The sequence below is a fragment of the Phoca vitulina genome, unplaced genomic scaffold, assembly GCF_004348235.1.
Source record: "Phoca vitulina isolate PV1807 unplaced genomic scaffold, GSC_HSeal_1.0 scaffold19, whole genome shotgun sequence".
Taxonomy (NCBI): Eukaryota; Metazoa; Chordata; class Mammalia; order Carnivora; family Phocidae; genus Phoca; species Phoca vitulina.
In genome coordinates, this window is record NW_022589722.1 from 24853962 (window position 1) to 24868961 (window position 15000).

Sequence of the window (15000 nt, forward strand, 5' to 3'; positions counted from 1 at the left end):
ACGGGTGCTGGCAGAAGAAACAAGATTCCTGGATCAAAGACAAAGGACAGTTTATTGCTCACAGCAACAGCAGTGCCCAGCTTGAGCATTTGTGCCACTCCCCTGGGATCCAGTTCCCACAGGGTGACATGAAGAGGGCCAGGTGACACCTGCCCTTGTTGTGCTAGGACAGAGAGAAGCCCGGAGTGTAGGGAACTTGAATCTTCTACCATCGTTAAAAAGCAAATCTGCCGAAGCTTTGCTCTGGAGGATGATATGATTCTTATTACACAACAGAGTAAGCAAACCTCCCCCTCTGCTCTAGGGAAAGACCTGATCTCTATCTTCTAAGGCTGCTGGCTATACAAACATCCTTGTAAAGATAGCCTGGAACAAAGGAAGTCAGTGTCTCTGCTTGCAAGATATACAGACCCACGAGAAACCCGTGGAGAACTGTCCCCCAACAGCTGTCACTAAAAGAGAATGACAGAATGCATAACTTCCAAACTGACAGGGAGGGAACACATGGGATAATAAGAAAACACTTGATCATGAATTGCAAAACCATTACGGTACATGAAAAAAAAAAAAGTCATACAACTGCATGCTGTATGATTAGCAGGCAAAACCATAGTGATAAAAAGCAGACAGTGTTTGCCAGGGGCTATGGTGGGTGCAGGGGACTTACTGCAAAGGAGCAGGGAAGGAATTTTGGAGACCACAGAACTGTTCTGTATCTTGACTGCGGTGATGGCACGTGGGTGTGTACCTTTACTGAAACTCATCAAATGCTACATGTCAAATTGGTAAATTTCATTTTTTTGTAAGTTGCATCTCAGTAAAGCTACCTAAGACTAAACAAAAATAAGGGTGCCTGGCTGACTCAGTCAGTTAAGTGTCTGCCTTCAGCTCAGGTCATGATCCCAGGGTCCTGGCGTAGAGTCCTGCGTCGGGTTCCTTGCTCAGCAGGGAGTCTGCTTCTCCCTCTATCCCTCCCCCTGCTCATGATCTCTCTCTCTCTCTCTCGGATAAATAAATAAAATCTTTTAAAAACAAAACAAAAATAGGGGCGCCTGGGTGGCTCAGTCGTTAAGCGTCTGCCTTCGGCTCAGGTCATGATCCCAGGGTCCTGGGATCGAGCCCTGCATCGGGCTCCCTGCTCAGCGGGAAGCCTGCTTCTCCCTCTCCCTCTCCCCTGCTTGTGTTCTCTCTCTTGCTGTGTCTCTCTCTGTCAAATAAATAAACAAAATCTTTAAAAAAAAAAAGAAAAGAAAGAAAAGAAAATAGGTGGAACAACAACAAAAAGAAAATAGCAAGATGACAGATTTAGACTCAAATATATCAGCATTATATTAAGTAGAAATAAACTAAATGTTCCAAATAAATATAAGGAATAAGAGACAAGGATAATAGGAGAGAAAGAAAAGACAACTCCATACTCTTAACAAGATTAAAAATATAAGGAAATTATATATAAATATATAATATAGATATTATAGATATATAATACATATTATATTGTATTTATATATATTTACATATAAATATATATACTGTATTTTTATATATAAATATATAAATAAAATATAATACTAACCAAAAAAAAAACTGGCGAAGCTATATGGATATGAGACAAAGTAAGGTTTAAGGTAAAAAGTATTACCAGAAACAAAGAGGGACAATTCATAATGATAACAGTTTCAACCCACTAGGAAAATATGGCAATTATAAATTAATACGCACTTCATAAGAAAGCTCCAAAATATAGTCAAACTTGACAGATTTTTTTAAAACTAGACATTTTTAAGAACAATTAAATCATCCATAATTCTAGCAAAAAAAAAAAAAAAAAAAAACTAAACAAACCCGCCATCACATTGCAATATTTTAACAACTCTTACTACTCATAAACAATGAAACAAACAAACAAAAAAATCCCTGTTGGCTCTAGAATCATTAGTAAACCTGACCTGGCAGACATATATGAAACACTATTCCCACCAGCTACAGAATACACGTTCTTTTCCAGCCACACAAACAAGTTAGAAATACTGGATGTAAGCTAAGCTGGGCCACAAAGTAGATCTGAACAAATTTCAAAGACCTAAAATACTGAGACTATGTTCTCTGACCACGATGAAACTAAGCAAGAGATCAATAACAAAAAGAGAATGAAAAGTTTTCCATACGTTTGAAAATTAAGCAAGATACATATAAACTATCAATGGTTCAAGCAAGAAGTCGCAGGGAAATTTGGGAAATGTCTCGACTCAGTGGTAATGTGAATATTCTGTACCAAATTCGCGGAGGAACCTCCACCTCTAGATAGGGCAGAGAAGCTTATATCAAACTAGCCTTCCTGCTGAAAACGAACAGAAAGGCAGGATCAAATGCCGATGAGTACCTGAAGGCGCTGGAGGAAACCTCAGGGAGGCGAAGATACAGGCCAAGACTGTAGAGAAGAGGGAAGCACACTGAGGTAAGCCCCACATTTTCACTCAGGGCACTCGGGGATCTGTGATGCAGGATATGAAGGACAGAAAGGCTGGGAGGCAGCCAGGTGCTACCGCAACCCCACTAGGCTGGGTAGAGAGAAGCTGGCATCCAGAGTTGCCGAGAAGACCAGAACTTGAAGGAATCACAGGGAAATAAGCCCAAAGTTCTGCATGCGATCTTCTCTCATAAGCTAGGCAGAGCAAGATGCCAAGAAACCAAATGGAGAACAGCAGCAGAGAGGACCCAGAGCTGAGTGGAAACTGTGCGGTTTTGCAGTCCTTGCAAAACAGAGATTCAAGTTCAAGGCCTGCCAGGTGGAAGGACACTGGTAAACCAAGGCCTTCTGCTGAGGTTTGAGAACTTCTACCCTGAGAGTAGACATGATGACCAAGGAGTCAATTCTAGGTAGATAATCAATCTAGTGACAAAAGGCAAAAATAATAAAACTTCTGGAAGATACTATAGAAAAATATTCTCAACCCCTCTGGAACTAGATTTTTTAAGTGTTCAAGGGCAATGGAGCAGGGACTTCACTGAAGGGGATTGCCAAACGGTTCGTCAACTTATCCAAAGGTGCTCAAACTCGTATGTCATCAGACCAAAGCATATGAAAGCCACAATAAGACACCACTACATACCCAACAGAATGATAACTTTTTTTTTTTTTTAACTGGCAACACTTAGTAATGGGAATCTCCTTCACTGCCAGGAGGAAACCAGAAGGGCATTATCTGCTGAAGTTGACGATGTGTATGGTCTCAGCTCACCAATTCCACTCCCCGGTAGACACCGGACAGAAAGGCGTGCATACACACACCAAGAAAACCGGAAGCAGCCCCAAATCCCCATTGGTGGATGAGTAAATGAAGCTGTGGTGTAGTTAACACAGTGGAATTGTCCTGCACGGAAGAAGTCGGACCCAGTTCCATGCAAACACATATATAGAAATCTCACAGACAAAATGCTGAGCAACCAAGCCAGGCACAGAAGCAACTACCGTACAAACCCTGAACCCTCAGGGTTACCTTTTGGGGGCAAGGGAGCAAAAGGGCAGCTTCCGGGGTGCGGCAACGTTCTACCGTTTGACGTGGGTGCTGGTTAGAGGTATTTGTGATACGTCATTGAGCTATGGGTACTTTTCCCTGTGAGGCGTATTTCCCTATTTTTAACTAGTTTAGAGAGAGAACAGGAGGAGGGAATTGGGGACAACTGAATAGAGACATGCCTGGGGAGGAAAGTGGAGTCAAGAATGCATTTTTTTTTTTATTTTAAAGAGAGAAAACAGCACATTTGTATAGCAGTAGAAAATACCTAGTCAAGAGGGGGAAGTCGCAGAGGAGAGAGGAAGGAATTGCTGAACTGATGTCCTGCAGTAGATGAGGGGATGTTGACCTTGATGGGGACTGGCCTCTACAATGACAACAGGGAAGGCGCAGTATGTGGGTGCAGGTGTGGGCAGCCGGGGTGCGGGCACTCACCAGCTGCAGGTAAGCACGGAGGGGAGGACAGGAGGGGAGGGACAGGGTGAGGTCAGCGCTGCCAAAGGGCAGGGCTCACTTGAAGTGGGAGCAAGCAGCATGGAGGGGAGCCCCGCCAGCCATGGTGGAGACCTGGAAGTAACTAGTGTTGGGGTTTTGACAAGCAAAGATGACAAAGAGAGAAGTAAGAAAGCAGAGAGGGTCTGCAAGGGTGTAATCATCAGGACAGGCCACGAGTTTCTGCAGGGCAAGAACTGAAGTCCGTGAAAGGGACGGGGACTATGGCAGGGGGATGGCTGGGTCCATGTCTGCAGGGGGCGGGGAACTTGGCATTCAGAGGACGAAGGAGAAGGAGCTGGAAAGACAGGAGGCAGAGGGTGGAAAGTGGGGCACTCGACACTTGCATTTGTGGAACAGCCCTTGTTACTGGTGATGACAAGGTCCAGGGAATAGCCGTGTGGGCTGGGAGAGGTCTGGCCCCAAGAGCCGTGGGTGTGAGGAGGGGCACCCTGTGAATTTCAGTCACCAAGTCAAGACAGGTAGTGATGGAGAGAGGAAGCTCCAGGCCAGGGGCGCACCGCCCCGAGGGTGTGGGGGAAACCCCAGGACAGGCTGACATGAATTTCAAGGCTAGGGAGCAAGAGGCTGTCCCACCTCCAGGCCCAGTGGGGGAAAGACCAGGAGAGAAATCTCTCGAGGCCCTCAGGGGAGAGCCAGGTTTCGGTTAGAGCCATGGGTGAAAGAAATATTCACAGAAAATGTTGAGGACCTGGAGGATTCATAAGACTGTCTTTTCCCTCTCTTCTAGAACTCAAGACCCCAGACAAAATCCACCTGGCATTAGCACTGGGGAGCCTTTGCCTTGGCTGGGAATGGCCTGTGAATGAGCCTTAGGGGGTCTGTGAACTTCAGGAAATTGCATGCAAATGTGTGTCTGTGTATGGGGGGGGGGGGGGGGGGGGGGGGGGGGGGGGGGTGTAGAGGTCCCTTGGGACTTTCAACGAGGTCTTGGACCAAAAAAATGGCCAAGAACCATTAGGCTAGAGTGGTATCTAACTCTCCAGTTTCAGAGCTAAGCACCAGCCCTCCCGCACAGGTCCTATGAAGGGCTCCTCCTCCATCCCTGTCCCTCTGTGCCTCTGCCAGAGCCATGCGCCTCTCCCTGCCCAGCCCTCTCTCCAGGTGAAATCTTCCTCCCCCTTATAGGTCCATCTCTCACCCAACTCCCCCCAGAGGCCTTTTCCAACCCCTCCTATCAAACACACATCTACCCCCAGTGGACATGGGGTCTCTTACCCACTCAACAAATACTCAGCATGCACCTGCTGAGTGCCTAGCACTACGATGGGCATTAGGAGAAATGAGTCAGACCCAGATGCTGTCCCTCAGGAGCTCTGCGGTCTAGTGGGGAGACAGAAGTGCAGACACAGGCTGATCTAAGGCAAGAGGGGCTGACAGAAGTAAGGACCGTGCTGAGGGAGAAGAGAAGGGGCAAGGACCGGCTCCCAGAGCAGGCAGCAGGAAACGGTGAGGACAAAGAACGAAGTCTAAAAAGGTGAGGTCTGTTTAGGGAACCCCAGAGCTTTATTTGGTTTGCATTCTAACATTTATCCCCCTGCACGCTGGATACGGACCTATGTTTTCCAGCTACTGCCTGAGCTCCTGGAGGACGGAGCTGCGGTATTCACCTCTGCTGGGAGGGGACGGGCTGCGGGCTGGATAAATCAGGAAGGAGCAAGCACGGAGTATGTGGCCGGGTCACAGGCCCCTCAGCTTGTCTGAGGGGCCGACCGGTAGTTCCATTTCTGAGGGCCTCAAATATCAGTCCCCTTTCAAGAAGCAAAGATCACATGTCGCACATGCTTTGATCATTCTTTTTTTTTTTAAGATTTTATTTATTTATTTATTTGAGAGAGAGAGAGGAACACGAGCAGAGGGGAGGGGCAGAGGGAAAGGAAGAAGCAGGCTCCCCGCTGAGCTGGGACTTGATCCCAGGACCCTGGGATCATGACCTGAGCTGAACCAGCCGCCCAACAGACTGAGCCACCCAGGCGTCCCTGCTCTGATCGTTCTTTCTAGGATTCCTGGAAAGTGCAGCCCTGTTTCTGCTGAGATACCAGTGAAGAGCTGGCAGGTTTCATCAAATACCACATGTCACCAGCAAATGTCAGCAGTAAATGATTAATTCGTAGCAGGAACATAAGTACAGGTGTTATCGTAATGTCCACACAACGCCACCAGTGACCACCCCGGGGCTCACACAGAGGAGCCAGGGGCTCTGGGCCATATGTCAGGCCGGGGGGGGGCTGGGGTGGGGCCCTGGGGTTGAGCCCGGGTGAGCTGAGTCCTGCCCAGCGCCACACTGCAAAGTGGCCCTAGTGGAAGAGAAGGAAGAGGTGGGTTCTGGAGCCAGAATGCTGGGCCTGAGCCCCAGCTCCATGGCTGACCAGCGAGGTGAGGTGGGCAAGTTACTGCAATTCTTTGAGGGTGTCTCCTCCTTTGTAGGATGGGGTCAGTAATACCCCCACTTCCGGGGGCTGTTTGTGAGCCTCACACGCAGTAGGATGCTATTATTGTTGATGTCGCCCTTGTTGGTACCGCCAGGGTCAGATCTCTCCACCCAGTACGGATACTGGAGGTAAGGGGTCACAGGCCCTTAGGTAATAAAAGCTGAGGATTCAGAAGATCCTGATGGCTTCCCCCATCCTGAAGCAACACAGCTGCATGCAGCCCAGGGACATGTCTACCTGGGGCCTGAGGCTGGAAGCAACACTGCAACATCTCCCTTGAACCGCAGTTCTGGACCCTGGGGCAGTTCAGAGCCCTCCAGGCAAGTAAAGCAGGAGGAGACCTTTAGAAGACAGAACCTCAGGGGCTCCTGGGTGGCTCAGTCGGTTGGGCGGCTGATTCAGTTCAGGTCATGATCTCAGGGTCCTGGGATCGAGCCCCGTGTGGCATAGGGCTCCCCGCTCAGCAGGGAGTCTGCTCAAGGATTCTCCCTCTCCCTCTGCCCCTCCCCCCCCACTATTTCTCTAATAAATAAATAAATCTTTTTAAAAAGGGGGGGGCAGCGCCTGGGTGGCTCAGTCAGTTAAGTGTCTGCCTTGGGCTCAGGTCATGATCCTGGGGTCCTGGGATCGAGTCCCACATCAGCTCTCTGCTCAGTGGGGCGTATGCTTCTCCTTCTCCCTCTCTCCCAGCTCATGCTCGCTCACTTGCTTGCTCACTCTCACTCTCTCTCTCAAATAAATAAAATCTTTTTTTTTTTTTTTAAATATTTTATTTATTTATCTGACAGAGAGAGACACAGCAAGAGAGGGAACACAAGCAGGGGGGTGGGAGAGGGAGAAGCAGGGTTCCTGCCGAGCAGGGAGCCTGATGCGGGGCTCGATCCCAGGACCCTGGGACCATGACCTGAGCTGAAGGCAGCCGCTTAACTGACTGAGCCACCCAGGTGCCCCTCAAATAAATAAAATCTTTAAGAAAAGGGTGGGGGGCACCTGGGTGGCTCAGTCAGTGAAGTGTCTGCCTTTGGCTCGGGTCATGATCCCAGGGTCCTGGAATTGAGCCCCATATCAGGCTCCCTGCTTAGCGGGGAGCCTGCTTCTCCCTCTCCCTCTGCCCGCCACTTCCCCTGCTTGTGCTTTCTCTATCAAATAAGTAAATAAAACCTTAAAAAAAAAAAAAACACAGAACCACAGCGGCCTGAGGAAGAAGTCTAGTAAACCATACCTTCCTTCTAGAAACTGCAAAGGGCTGGGAGCAGTGGGGAGACCCCAGGATTGCTGCCCTTAGGAGAAGCCCAGGGCCCTGGCCCTTACTCCGAGGTCACACCCCAGGCCTTGGCATTGCCATTTCTGCAGCTCTTCATAACCTCCCCTCCTGCTTCCCAGCCCACCCCCTCGACTGCCCTGAATCCAATAGTCCCCAGTCCCAACAGAGGACACGGCGCACAGTGTCCCTCCACAAAGACTGCTGAAGCTTCAAGAATATCACATGCATCGCACAAACCTACGTGTGCCAGGCTCCTTGCTGGGTGCTGGGGGTTGTACTGGGGCGAACAAGACAGACACAGCCACTACCCTCATGGGGTTTGTGGTCTACCAGGAAGACGGTCTACCGAGCGCAGGGATGGAGTGCTACGGGACACGCAGCATGAGCATCTACTCTAGCCAGAAGGGCAAGCAGAAGTAAGGCAGGCAAAGAAGGGGGGAATGTTCTAGGCTGACGACGTAAGAGTCTAGGCGAAGGCCAGGAGCACAGGGGGCAACAGCTGAGACCAGAGGGAGAAGCAAGGCCTGATCACACTGGCCCTTTCAAGCCAAGCTAAGCAGCTGATATGTTAAGGAAAAAGGGACTTCTTGAGAGTGAAGCAGGGGAGTGAGTGATCGGATTTGTCTTCTGGAAAGATCACTCTGACAGCAGCTTCGAAGAGGATGGGAGGAGAGCAACCAGACCACAGGCAGAGCACAGGCTGGGAGGCAGAGTGAAGCTGGAGTCTGTGTATACAACGACCACAGCCTGGAAAGAGAGCCAGCAGCAAAATGGAGAATAACAGAAGCCCGGATTCGGGACTGGCACATGGCTGCAATGCAGGCTACACTTCCCAGTCTCCCTTGCAACTAGTTGTGGCCATGTGACCAAGTCCCGGCCAATGGGATTCAGGTGGAAGGCATGTGTGCCACTTCTGAGAAGCCCCTGGAAAGGAGGAGAATGCCCTTGTTCACCCTGCCCTTTTACCTTTCTGCTGACTGGAAAGGTGGCTGTGATGGCTGGATCTGGCATGGCCATCTGGGACCATGTGGTAGCCTAGAGAATGAAGGCCACACTTGGTGGAGCAACAAGACAGCAAGAGCCTGGGCCCCTGGGGACTGGGGGTCCCTGGGGACCACTATCTGCTGTGGTTGTCATTCAAGCCAAAGTTAAACATAATTGATGGAGAAGCAGCAGCAGACTCAAGATATGCTTGGCAGGGGAGCGTGAAAGAACTCAGTAATGACCCGGATCTGGGGGGGTGGGGAGAGCCCAAGGGATCAAGGATCATTCCTGGGCTTCTGGGCTGCACAACCGCGTACAGGGATGGTGATGCCATCTACTGAAATGGAAATGCTTGGGCAGGAGCAGGTTAGAAGAGACAAGAGTCCAGAGCCAAGTGAGGGATGTCAGGAATTCCGAGAGGAGATATATGCTTGGCTTGAAACCCCACCCAATGCTCCCTATTCTGTCCAAACACATGGAAACATGCAGTGGCACAGAAAAGAGAAATGGCTTAGGAGCCAGAAGACACAGATTCTGTTTCTTCACTGCTTCCTGTGCAACCTTGAATGACTCACTTATCTTCCTGAGCCTCAGTTTTCTTATCTGTAAAATGGGATAATGCCTTCCTTGTTTACCTCAACGGGTCATTGAGGATGTGCTAATATACCATATGTGAAAGTACTATAAAGTGCCCCCCATTAAGGGTAATAAATAAACATGTAGTTAATAAACTGCTGGCAAAGAGTTTAACCCCCTGGGATGGAAGTCTGCCCACAGTGGGGCTCGAGCTTTCTGGGACAGATCTGGAGTCCTGTGAAGGGACATTTACAGCTGACAGGACTTGGTGATGGCGGGGGTGGTAGAGCCCCCAGGGCAGCACCTGGAAAGTAAGGCTGAGTGGCCCTCCGAAGACTGGACCCACTGCCCTGCTCGGCTGTGCATTGCATCAGTGGCCCTCAGCTGCGGGCCTGTGGAGAGGTTCCGGAGCCGCAGGTGGAAGCCTGCCCTGTCCTGACCCAGGCCAGCGGGATGGCCATCAGTTCAGACATCTGCGCCCAGAGTGTGGACTAGCTCTGCCACATTAAAACTGGTGTCCAGACTGGCTGCTGAGCTGTGTTCTTTGCCCAACCGCCTGCTGTGGGGGCCTCTGCCTCAGTTTCCCTGTGGAACCAGACCTGAATTCTCCCGATTGGCCAGCCTCCTCTGCTCTCCTCCTGTTGGCTGGACCCTGACTCCCAGCTTGCCACTTTCTGAGACTCCTGTTGCCATGCCTCCTCAATCAGAATGAGTCCAGAGGTTCCCTGTGGCTTCAATGCTTGCCAAAGCTCTGCACACACCAGGGATCCGGCCCGGGGCCATCAGCCTATGGGCGCCCCCTCACCTCCCACCCATGCCTCTGCATGTCTAGAACGACCTTATCCACTCTCCTTTGCCAGACACATTCCTACTCATTCTAGGCTCAGAGGAGCTCACCAGGAAGGGATCACCTCCTTGTGTCCCCACTGTCCACTTCTACCCACAGCTCTCCTCACACGGTTGGTACAATGCCTGCCTGGCATGTGGCCTCCACCCAAGACTGCACATATGGGCGCGGAGCATGTCTTGTCATTTCACAGTGCCAGCTAGGCCTGGCCCAGGGCCTGGGACTCCCGAGCCACTGCAGATGCCCAGTGCCCAGTGAAGGGAAGGATGGCGGGATGGCCAGATGGATGAACAAATGGAAAAAGGCCCATCAGCACTAGCCCAGCTCAGGGCCAGTCTGCCAAGCTCCTCTGGACCCTGCATTTTGGATGCCTGGCCACTCCTCTCCCCTTATGCCAACCAGCCCTGCAGCTGGCTCAGCTCCTTCAGCCCTGTCCTGGCTTCCTACCCTTTCCTTCTAGCTCCCATGGGAGACCCCGCATGCCCTGAAAAGTGACCGCTGTCCACCCCTTATACTCTCCTGAACAACCACCCCTTATACTCTCCTGAACAAACCTTGATCGGCCCCTACAAGACAGTCATGCCTTTAAAGACCCAGGGTTACAGGTGAACCCTGGACTTTACCTGATTTGACCCTTCTCAGCTTTCCTGTCCTTCCTCCTTCCCTCCAACTGCATGGGTGCCAGCCTGGAGGCAGGGAAAAGCCCCGCCTTCTAACCTCACACCCCTGCTGCGGGGACCCTGATGGGCCAGAAGGTGTAGGAGGGCCCTAGGGGATCCCTCTCCCCACCCTCTCCCACCCTTCTCCAGAGCCCTCAGATGTTAGGCCCAAAGAAGCTGCTTTTTGGCCAAGGGACCACCAGTCTGAGGAGTCAAAGGAGAGAAGTATGTGTGGCAGTTGACCATCACCCACCGGAATCCACTCTGTGAGTTCCTGGGGTTGACCAGGATGCAGTCCCAGGTGCGATTGGGAATGTTCTGGAACAGAATCAGCTGCCCTTCCTCCCGAACCCGGCCATTCGAGGTGTAGTCTGCCACAGCCACCTCCTTCACCCGGAAAGGGTTTGAGAACAAGTTGCTGACGCTACTGAGGGTATTGACCAGGCGGCCGAAAAACTGCATCTTCTGCGGGGCAGGTGGGGAGGCCCCGCCGCCTGCCCCCTCAGTCTGGAAGAAAACGGGGTCTCTGGTCAGCTGGGCTCGGTCTCCCATGCCCACCTCACCAGTACAGCAGTTTCCTGCACGGGCTCCCAGATGGTGCCCCACCAGTGCTGGTCCTCTGATTCTGGGCCAGGAGGGACCTGGAAAGGGGGGGAGAGAAAGAGAGAGGCACTGAGTCGGGGGTAAGAAGGCCTGATGGGAAGTCACAGAGCGGCCACCATGCCCAGGGGACCAGAACCATCCCGCTTCCTGGCCAGTTTCCCCACCAGAGCCTCAGCTTCCTCATCTGCAGTGTGGACCCTATTGCTCAAGGAGACGGGAGACAGGAACGCGTGTCACAGATGATCCTGTCCTGTCCAAAGGGAGGGGTTCTCACTACGCGAAGTCCAGCGCTCAGAAAGCTTGGCGTGAGTCATTTCAATTCTACAACTAAAACCAGGGTCCTGTCTTGACCAGATACAGCCGGGGGACCGGGATCGGCCCACACTCCACCGGGTGCAGGGGGACCGTGGGCATTGGTCTCCCAATTGTCGGCGCCTGCTCTGAGGAAACACGAAACCAAGTGCCTCGGAAATGAACGTGAACGTAAAGACTCAGCAACAGTGAGCATGTGTGTGGATGGAAACATTATGTTGCAGACTCAAAGGGTCCCAGCTTCTGCTGTGGAAACTGTCCCTAGTTTGGATGACAGAATTAGATGTCGCATATTTTCCTAGGTTCTCAGAAAGCGTACTGCATTCCTAAGGCAGTGCCGGGTGACATTTAGCTAGAGGCCGCCCTCTGGCTCTGTGCCAGGAAGTCACCCACCAAAAGTGCAGCTCAGACACCGAGGACAGAGCACGGCAGTGTGGGTACCCTGGAGAATGGACATGTCCGTGGACACCGGTCACACTCTGGCCCAGCTGTTGAGGAGAGGATGGAGCTTAGGGATAAAAGAAAGAACAAGAAGCCTCAAAGAACCACCGATAGAGAGGAAGGGCCAGTAATGATAATTATACCGGGAGACTGAGCTCTTACTGAGCACTTACTAGGCAGCCGGCCCTGAGCTAAGCACTTTACGTGACTGTCCCCTTTCGGTCTCTGCAAAGGCAGAGGGCTGGAGCAAAACTGTGCTCCCATCCTCACCAGCTGTGTGTCCCTGGGCAAGTCACTTAACCCTTCTGTGTCTCAGTTTCCTTATTTGTAACACGAGAACCACAACAGTGCCCAATAACAGAACGTGGCAGATAGTAAATGCTCCATAGGCATGAGTCCTCTTCACTTCCATCGCCCTCCCTTTGATGCATAAGGAAACAAAGACCGTGACTGCAGAGCGTTGGAAGCACCCTGAAGCTTTGTAATGTCCTTCCTCTTATGATCAGTAGTAAGATGTGGCGTGAGCAGACTATGAGCCTGTGTCCCTTTAAAATGAGGACAATGCTTGGGGCACCTGAGTGGCTCAGTCAGTTGAGCGTCTGACTCTTGATTTCAGCTCAGGTCGTGATCTCAGGGTCGTGAGATCGAGCCCTGCGTCAGGCTCCGCATTCAGTGCGGTGTCTGCTTGGGATTCTCTCTCTCCCTCTGCTCCTCTCCCCGTTCTCACTCTCATTCTCTTGCTCTAAAATAAATTTTTAAAAAATGAGGACAAGCTCCCCTCTTACGTGCTGTGAGGATTAAATGAGAATGTTCTTAAGAATGTTTAGACCAGGGGGCGCCTGGGTGGCTCAGCCGGTTAAGCGTCTGCCTTCGGCTCAGGTCATGAGCCCAGGGTCCTGGGATCGAGCCCCCCATTGGGCTCCCTGCTCCGCGGGAAGCCTGCTTCTCCCTCTCCCACTCCCCCTGCTTGTGTTCCCTCTCTCGCTGTGTCTCTGTCAAATAAATAAAATCTTTAAAAAAAAAAAAAGCTGTGATTGAGGAACTCAGGAAGCACATGGTAGTATTACAGACTCTGGAGCATCAAGTCCACGGTGCTCCCTGTGCTGGTTGTGGGCTGCGAGCTCGGCCTGCAAGGCCCCTGCCTCCCCGTGCAGCTCCTCCCCCTTGGTCCCACCCTGTCATGCATGATTGCAGAAAGCAATGCTGTCTCGCACCTCCTTCCCTCTCCATGTTGACTTGTCTGATATGTCCTTCCTCTCCTTCATCCTCCTGCCAGATGTACACTTAATCACACTAATCACACCAAACATTCACGTGCCTCTCTGTGCTCTGGTCCTGGTCCAAGAACTTTACATATACTAATCTTTCATCTGGACCACCACCCTGGGGCACCTGGGTGGCTCAGTCGGTTAGGTGCCTGCCTCTTGATTTCGGCTCAGGTCATGATCTCAGCGTGGAGTCTGCTTGAGATTCTCTCTCCCTCTCTCTCTGCCCTTCCCCCTGCTTGCATGCTCTCTCTCTCAAATAAAATCTTTTAAAAAAATCTGCACCACCACCCTACGAAGCTGTCACCATTATTATCCTGATTTTACATATGAGAAAATCAAGAAACAGAGAGGTAAAGTAATGGGCCCTACGTCACACAGCTAGTAGGTGAAGGAGCAAGAATTAGAGCCAGACAGCTGGTTCTAGATCATCGGAGCTTTTTAAGGGCAGGTACTCAGTCTTTTCCCCTCTGTACACTCACCCCCTGCAAAGGCTTGGCCCCCAGAAAGTCTGTTAAAACATAATTTAGCTGAGGGCGCCTGGGTGGCTCAGTTGGTTAAGCGACTGCCTTCGGCTCAGGTCATGATCCTGGAGTCCCTGGATCGAGTCCCGCATCGGGCTCCCTGCTCGGCAGGGAGCCTGCTTCTCCCTCTGACCCTCCTCCCTCTCATGTGCTCTCTCTCATTCTCTCTCAAATAAATAAATAAAATCTTTAAAAAATAAAATAAATAAATAAATAACATAATTTAGCTGAGTGAAAATTATGCCACAAAAAATAAGGGTGACAGAAAAATACCAAAATAGTATGAGGCTATTGGGTTTATGGGCCATTTTGTTTTCTTTTTCCTGTTTATCAAATGGTATGGAAAATGCTTCTTCTTCTTCTTCTTTTTTTAAATGATTCTATTTGTTAAAGAAAGTAAGAGTGTAGGCTGAGCCCCTGGGGCCCACGGCTGGGGAGATGGGGGCCCGGGGGTCAGGCCCAGCTTAGAAAAGCAGCACAGAGGCTTGCCAGAAAGCAGGCGGGAGGCACCGGGAGAGGCAAGGTGCTCCCAGGCACCTCCTGGGGGGCGTCAGGAGCACTAGCACCCATGAACCCACTTGGGGTTTAGGGGAGAATCACGGCGGGGATCCAGTTGGACGGAAGGAAGTCATCCCGCCCCAGGGGAGAGGCACCTTCCTCAGGGTCCCCGGGGCTGGCGGTTTAGGGCTGCCTCCCACACCTGGACGGCAGCCTGGCCACCGAAAGGACGGGCCTGGCTCCCTCCCAGCCTTCCAGGGTGGGCGTGAGGATGAAATGACACAACGGAGGGAAAGTGTCCAGGACGCTGGCCGACTGTGGGCACACAAACAGTGGCCATTGTTATCACAAGGTGGAAGAAAGGAAATGAACTCCCCTGGGCCACATCCTGGAACAATCATAACAGACCAGCCCGGAAAGCGGCAAGTGAGAAGTAGACAGAGCGCATGCTTCTGCTTCCTTCTCGCTGCTGTGCTCTTCCTCCCATCCCAGCCCTGACCTCAGAGCCCAGGTTCTTTCCAGCACAGCTGCGGGGGGGGGGGGGGGGGGGGGGGGGGGGGGGGG

General features: G+C 51.4%; 1 protein-coding gene across 3 annotated transcripts in view; it reads right to left on the reverse strand.

Annotated features, from left to right (window-relative positions):
• Window positions 1-15000, reverse strand: part of PLA2G6 (phospholipase A2 group VI) — a 59412-nt gene that overhangs the window by 37900 nt on the left and 6512 nt on the right. For 2 of the 3 annotated variants that reach the window (XM_032416629.1, XM_032416631.1), the window contains exon 2: window positions 11047-11434. In XM_032416629.1, the coding sequence (XP_032272520.1) occupies window positions 11047-11345 (299 nt within the window). In that variant the 5' untranslated portion in view covers window positions 11346-11434. The remainder of the gene's footprint in view (window positions 1-11046; window positions 11435-15000) is intronic. The other variant, XM_032416630.1, reaches the window with a different exon arrangement.